Consider the following 8,082-nt stretch of genomic DNA (forward strand, 5'->3'; position numbering starts at 1 on the left):
GCCAAGTAGATTTAGGACGATTTACTTGCATTACAGTAATTTACACAATTGAACTTTATGCATACAGTACAAAACTATGAACAAAAAGGTGAAGCAAACTTTTTTATTTATATTCAGGTAAAAACATTAACCTGATGAAGTAAATTATTGCAGATTTGAGAAATCAGCACATAAAACAGTTGGACAGAGAATTGCTTACAGGTGCTTTATCTGTGTCAAAAGACAAAGGCTGAACTGTTTGTTCCAAGCTAGTGCGGGGGGAGGGGGGAAGAAAAACAAACAAAAAAAAAAAAAAGAAAAAAGAAAAAAACTACAAAAGTAACCAGGAACTTAGATCAAGAACAAGAAAACTGTTTACTCAAAGAGGGAATGAAACAACTAATTTGTCTTTTAAAAAACTTTACATCAATTCAAAATGCTGTGGCCTTTACCACAATACACACTGGCCAGCCCAAGCTGTTGGACTTCAACTACACGAAAGAAATAATTCTTCCTAGCCTCTAGTAAGAGGCTTTTGCTGCCTGAATCACTGTGTAAACAGCTCTAGAGCGTCAACTCGTAAGGACTGTCGCCATTATATCCTACCACTACAGTAAAACTATGCTATAAGAAAAGGTTCTACCTAGTTACAAAGGCTGAATTATATTGACAATATATATTTGATTTCAGTAAAATTTAAATTATCTTAATCAGAGAAAGAGGCATGGAGCAGTTAAATGCCCATGCTAACCAAAACATAACAATTGTTGAATGTTGCACACAAAAAGAACCAAGTGAATTGCACATCAGACAATACATGAGGATGGGTAAAATTAGAGGCAGGTGAGGGTACACAGAACTAGTCTACTAAACTAGATTTGTCAAATACATGGTGTATTTAATTTCTGTACTTATGTACAAAAGTTGTCTTTGGAGGAAAAACTTCAGACTTAGCTAGATGGATACACACAGCCCAGTATTAAACTGCACAGCGACATTTATTGTTCCAGCCTGGAAAAACATCCCTTTTTAAATTTCACACAGCAAAGCAAGTTAAAAACTTCACTCATCAAATAAATGATAATTTAAACAAGAACTTGCTAAAGAAACCTTGTCACAACAACTTTTAGGGCCGGATCACTTTAAGTCCATAGGGGCCTTTAATGAATATCAACCAAGTGTCTTTGTTTATAATCTGCAAGCCGTTTTTCTACAACAAGAAGGCGTAACACGTTTCCTTGACTCAGGTGATATATTTAGAAAAGAATCATGAGTTTTTCTTTTGCTGTAACAGGCAGACATTGTATTTTTATTGTGATCAGGAAAGATGGAATGACTGCTGCCCTTCTCTTGCAGCTATCAAGAGTTTTTCACGCATTATCTCAATAGTTGAATAGTCCGGCAATTTGAGATAGTTCACACAAGTCATTACTGAGGGTAAGAAATCATCTGGATTCTCTGTAGACTCAAAAGTCTTGCGTACAATTGTCAATGGAGGATTCAAACTTCGAAAGCCTGTCCATGAGAAAAGACATTCAGAATAAGGTTGCTCCTCTTGAAAACACACAGTCAACATTGTAGACATCTACCAGTGACAGAAGCATGCATTTCATAACTGATTTTTTCAGCTCCATTTTTAAAGTTCAGAATATGGCTTTATAAGGGTATGTAGAAAGGAAAAAAAATACCTGAAGTCCTGTCTGTACACTAGTTTTCCAAGATGAATTAAAAAGACCCCAAACAAATAAGCTAAATTTACTTTTGTGTTCTGTAAGTGTAAAAAATCCTATTCTAAACAATAGTATTTTTAAGAGTTGGCTGGTTTCATACACATTTTCTAAGATTCTCAGAAGTTATCTATGGCTATGGTACCTTATTGATTTTACTCCAGACCCTCAGCTCTGTCTGCACCAGTCTCCCCTCCTCCTCCAAAAAAAAAAAACCAACCAAACAAACAAACAAAAACCAACCAAAAAAACCAAAACCACCAAACCAAAAAACCAATCAACCAAAAAAAACCAAAAAACGAAAAAACCCCAAAGAACACAAGTAGTGGAACATATGCATAAACTCTGGATTTACTTGCAAAGTATTTAGCTGAGCTTACAGCAAATTGTGTATTCTATAATGGTCCCTAGCAAAGACAGCAAATTCCTCAGTTTTCCTCACTTCATTTCACCTAATTTCTGAAATTCAAAAGGGAGAGAAATTAAAAGTTTACCACTACACTGGCATAGTCTCCTTTCTACAAAGGAGACTACTGTTTCTGGGTAGCACTGCATCATTTTGTTTGTTGATGCACCTCTAGCCAAGGAATACAGCATTACAGGGTTGTTTTTTTGTTTTGGGGGAAGAAGGGTTCGGTTTTGTTTGGGTTTTGGTTTTTTAAAATTTTTAACTATGTTTTTCCCTTCAACAGGTTATATGTAACATAAATTAAACGTGAACAGAGCCAACTGAATGAAGTGTCATATGCGTAATGCAAAGTTGATGAGAATTCTACCTGAAGTCTACCCAACCACTTCTGAAACTAGAAACGTCAAGTAAGTATGAACATCTAGAATATACAAGTAATTTTTTCCTATACTGAAATAACCCGCTTATTCTGAAATGCATTAATAATACTTATTTCATATAGAGTAGTAGTATGTAATGAACAAAACCCACCTCCTACAGGCAGTCTGGGGCTACCCGTCACAAACTGAAGAAACAGTCTCTGCTGCTCACTATCAAAGCTACTCAGAATTTCAAAGAGATACTTCACTGCTCGACTAAGGAGGAGAAAAAGGCAAGCTATTATTATTGTTTGTAGTGAAGAAAATTGCATCAGATTAATATTCATTGCAGAATTAGTATTTTCAAATAAATGTCATAATTCCTTTAGCCTGAATAACAGTGTATCAATATTATTTAAATATGTATCTTCTAGTGCTAATATTTATTTTTTTAACAAGATCAACACCATATTACCTGTCATGTGTATAACCATGATCTGGCCTGCAACATTCCATTAAAGTCTTTGCATCCCAAGTGTCTGTTTTACTGCCACACAGAAGCTGCTCCAACTATAAGATTACAAAACATGGAATTAAGTTTTCCCTTTTAGAACCTGAGGCAGAAAAAGCATTGTCTGTTCTGACTACTAGTACAGCATTCTGCTTCCTGGTATCACTTGCTGCAAAATAACCTTAGTCACCCCAAGCAATCCTCCCAAATTCTTTGAATGCGATCACTTCATCCCAGTGACAGCCTCATTTGCTGAATTTGCCTTTGCATACACATTTAGCATCCCATGCGGCAGAGCGATGACACATACATTTATCAAGAAAAAGATACAAATATCTTATGCTGCCCCTATGGCTTAATTCTGATTAATCATATTAGCAACAGACTAGATTCCATATTTTTAGATTTCCAAGCAGAAGCGAGCATCAAACCATGCCAAACAATAAGAAAACAGGAGAATAACACCACTGTCCTGAGCTTGTTTGGGTTTATTTTGTTTTAAACAGCTAACAAGTACCACCGCAAAACAAGGAATTAAAGTATATGTATCACTATAAAGAGCCTGAATATATAAATTTAAGCACTTTGCTCAAAAAAGCTGAATATACTCAATTTTAAAGAAAATTGAGCTGTTCATAATAAAAGCATCAGATAAGTGATCACCACAGAAAACTTTAAGTATGTAATTTAAAGGACACCAAAGTTTTGCTAATGTCCATCAGAAGTGTTACATGATCACACACTCTGTCACTAATGCACTGCATCCAGTGCACACCTGGGTTCAGACTGTCCATACATATAGATACAAAATTATAAAAGCATCAGTAAAGACACGTTTACCAACCTCCTCAGGATAGAAGTATTGAAGATGACTGAGGGGAAAGACTGATTCAAATCCATCTCTGAATGAGTCAAACTGTCTGGCAACACCTTCATTTAGTGCCCAAAATATAACCAGCTGCAGGGAAAGGACAAAAAAAAAACCAAACCCAGTCATTTTAACAAAGTGTGTAATGATCACTACTGCTGAAAAGATGACAGCTGCAAAAGAAAACTCTATAGAAGCCTACCCATATGCTCACTGTAGTTGTGGCAGAGTCTGAACTTCAATTCATGGATCTATTCTACAGCATTGCCTCATTCTGCCTTAATTCATAAGCTCATACTACTACGTGCAAGTGCTGTGCTGCTGCAATGCAACAGACACAGAATTTGCTGCGTTTTTTCTTTACAACTTTCTCATGTGGTGTACCATTGTAAATTAGCAAAACTTATTTAGAACACCCTAAGCATGCAATTCATGCAGAATTTAAAACTACTTATTTGCCTTGATTTTTGATAAACCAAGGTTAATACATAGAGTTCAGAATAGATGGTTAAACTGAACCCATTTATCAAGATATTTTAAAACAAATCTAAACATTTAATAGATATTTTTAGAAGCCTAAGCTAGATGTTCTTTCCGTACACGGATATTTATTTGAAATTCAGAAACTGAAAAAGAAATCCTTAAGGCATCATTGGCAGTATTACATTAGTTTCTCCTAGGGAAACATACAGGTCCCTTTTCTAATATGTAGTTACAAAAAGTAACTTTAGTCTTTTTGCTATATTAAAGCAGCTTAATATAGGGGAGAGAAGAAATAACTTCATTTCATGTTTCTAGGATTTGGTTAAGAATCCTAAGGCAAAAGACAGTAGTTTAGACTTTCTGTGTGGGATTTTTTGTTGTTGTTTTGGTTTTGAATCTGCAGCTACCCCCTCAGGACTAAATTCACCTTCCAAAGTAGACAGCACATACTTAAACAATCACTGCACGGGTAGGGGGGGGAGGAAGGGGACATGACAAAAACAAGACCAAATTTCTTTTAGAACTCCTGCAGCCAGTATTTCTCCACTAAATTAAGAAACGTATTATCCATCGCAGATGCATGCCAAGTTCAGATTCTTTCGTCAGTTAGCACTACTGATGATTACACTTGCCTTGAATACCCTCAAGTCTAGCAGGGAAGTAAGGCTTATGTGTTGTCAACCCATAATTAGTAGTTTTTAAATGTATTAAAAGCTCTTCTCAGCATTCCAGGTAAGCTTGTAAGATGTCTAAGGATGCATCTGAATATGATTAAAAGCCTCACTGATGCTGCTGAACTCCTGAAGCAAGTGTTTAAACCTGTCCCAATAACTGAGAGGTTAATTGTTCCATAAAGCTCTCTGTTCTGAAAGCCCATTAGGATCCATTGATAACATTTCCTAGAAAAAGGTCAGCCATTAAATTTCAGGTAAGATACATACCCCTAGTTTCACACATCAGGCTGTAATACTGAAAAGGAAGCTAGTAAGAACCAGCAGCACAGAAGCCTGTCTGTAACATAGAATATTCTATGGCTATCTTACTTCAAATTGTGATTAGTTTTTATGACCAGGAACATGCGCAAGATTAAGCTGCAATGTATTCTTGTGGATTCAAAGAGGAGATCAAATTACAAGGCAAAAAGCTGCACTCCAGAAACTTTTTGTCCACAAATTCAGAACAAGCAAGTTTTTTTCTTTACAGTACAGGCGAAAAACAGCAGGGGGAGGCAGCGCATGTGAAGAATAAAGTCTTTCAGTACACTGGTAGCTGAAGTAGTTCTACTTTCTGATAAAGGCATCTCCTGTGGGAACTGTCCTTGGGGCAGTGTGGGGCAGTAAGAGAAGTGGAGAGTGGAATGACATGACTGCAGGAGAGGCATGAAGTAACAGTAGGATATTCTAACTTCATAAACTACTTTCAATGATAATCCACACATAAGATTTTAATGAAAATGATATTTTGGAGAGCAGGGCAGCTGCCGCACAGGGAACTATACAGGCTAGATGATAAATTAAATACACTGTTTCTTAGTCACAATTCATCATACTTGTGATACAGATGACACTGATTTTGTCTCTGAAATCTTTTCTATTTCCTTGACATCAAGACTGCAGTGCTAATTACTGGGATCCGAATTCCTCTATAAGGTGTCCTTTCAAGAAAACAGTTCCTAAAGTTGTTTAGGAAAAAGCAGAGAGCAAGTTTTCTGTAGAGATCTGCTTTTCCTTTACAATGCCAAAGGTCTGTGATAGGACAACTACAGGACATTGGAGACATCTGCAAGCCTTTCTCAGAGTATCAGATACCTGATACGTGTTACCTAGAAGAAAAAAAACCCTGATTTTTATACAGCTTGCAGTCAGACTTGAAAGCAACCTTGTTCAGCTTTCCTCAGACTGCAGATGCTGTTTCCAACAAGCCATGGTCATTAGCATTGCCCTTCTGTAAGTCTGCAAATAGCTTTATACCCAAATATGTTTAATTTTTTAAGTGATTCTGGACTAGCAGAAGTTGCATTCAACAAATAAAAGATATGAGAACTGAACATGTGGAATATGGAAGATCAACAGTAACTGCTAAGTTTTCAGTTGTAAGGATTACGGAATTATTTTGCCAAGTTCTCCATTCGTATGCAGGAGCTTATATGCCCCTTACTGAATCATTTCTACCAAAGCATCAGATCTGTGTATTATCAGTACTTGAAAATCTTTACAGTCCTCAGAATGAAATTGGCAGCAGACTAACTTGTCAGAAAATGCATTATTTAGGATTTGAAATAATGGCTTTTTCAGGATGCAATCAATCACTCTTACCTCCATCCCACTCACAACTTCATGTGATAATACTGCATTCTTCCTACCTTTCCCCATCTCTCTTCCAGGCTGTTTTTAACTTATTCCCTTTAACACTTCCTTATGCAGAAACAGTTTCCTACCTTAGCCCAGCAGTATCACCCTTCTGCTTTTCTAGGTTTTATGTCCCTCCTGACAATCAAATATATCAATATGCATGTGTACTGTCAACTTACCGTGTCACCATTTTGTTACCTGCTCACTTACCTGTTTTTTGGGGTTTTTTTTATGGTTTGGGGTTTTGTTTGAGTGTGGGGTTTGTGTTGTGTTTTGTTTGGTTTAAAAAAAGAAAAAAAAACAACACACAAACAACTACTGCTCTTGTCTCACAACCAAGCTGATGCTTTCTAAGTCTAACTCCAACAAATTTTAGTATTAATATAGCAGTTCAATGCCCACTGAAGTGTGAGTAGCAGGTGCTAAATCACTATTGCAAACAAATTCATTATCACATCCAGATGTGGCAACTTGTTAAAAGATTCTTAAAGTCCACAGCCCAAATTACTCCAGTTACTACCACATGTTTTATCAAAGAAAAAAGAAAAAAAAAAGCCCCCAAAACGCACTACCCATCCTTCTGATTACTTCATCATGTATAAGCCAACTTTTTTGTACTATAAAACTTTCAAGTTATATGCACTGACTAGGATTCAAACAGTTTTTTCTGTAGTAATAAACTAGTACAGAAGAGAAGCAGTAAGAAAACTATTGCTGTGCCCAGCTCACAAGAATGAACTGAAATATATATGAAAACAAACTACTGCTGAGCAAGGTGACAAAGAATAAGGAAATTTTAGTCCTAGCTTTGCTTTTACGTACTCTGAGATACTCCTCTAAATTGTGGATGGTGACGGGTGTATCTTTTCCCCCTTTTTTCAGTTCTATATTAGGGAACCCAGGAAGTGTAAAGTCCAGCCCTAGATCTTCCACTGAGCAGCCGTTCATAGTCAGAGCCTCCAATGCATACTGTAGACTTTCTTTGGTCTAAAAAATTGGAAATGAAAACCAGTGAGAATAGTTCATTCACATTGACTTATCCAAAAGTTATGACTTTTAAAGCAGTTTGCATTAAGTGAAAATTTCAATTAAAAAAGATTTACTATTAATTTATTATTTACTGTTAACAGTATTCCTTGCTCTTGTTCTCCATTTTTCATACCAGTAAACAAAGACAAACTATCTTAATGGATAAACTTGAAAGAACATGAGTACACTTTTTTCCCCTAGCAATTTTAAAACTACTTTAACTTCTTGCATATTACTGATTTAGAAAATACTACTGCAAGAGAAGACGTGATCCACTAAGGCTCTTAGGCTGTCTTTTTTCTTTAGAGTAGTTAATAACATTTGCATTTGGCAAATCACACATTGTTTAATCACACAGAAGATTCT

General features: G+C 36.2%; 1 protein-coding gene across 1 annotated transcript; it reads right to left on the reverse strand.

Annotated features, from left to right (window-relative positions):
- Positions 1-958: 958 nt before the first annotated feature.
- LOC104407675 (E3 ubiquitin-protein ligase TRIP12-like) lies at positions 959-7,670 on the reverse strand. The gene is made up of 5 exons (XM_010017012.1): positions 7,510-7,670; positions 3,830-3,943; positions 2,950-3,044; positions 2,647-2,750; positions 959-1,494 (listed from the first exon to the last, which is right to left on the reverse strand). Exons 1-5 carry the CDS (start codon positions 7,633-7,635, stop codon positions 1,298-1,300), a joined length of 636 nt encoding a protein of 211 aa, XP_010015314.1. The 5' UTR covers positions 7,636-7,670; the 3' UTR covers positions 959-1,297.
- Between the last annotated feature and the right edge of the window lie 412 nt (positions 7,671-8,082).

This window comes from Nestor notabilis, unplaced genomic scaffold (genome assembly GCF_000696875.1).
Source record: "Nestor notabilis isolate BGI_N333 unplaced genomic scaffold, ASM69687v1 scaffold26696, whole genome shotgun sequence".
NCBI classification, from domain to species: Eukaryota; Metazoa; Chordata; class Aves; order Psittaciformes; family Psittacidae; genus Nestor; species Nestor notabilis.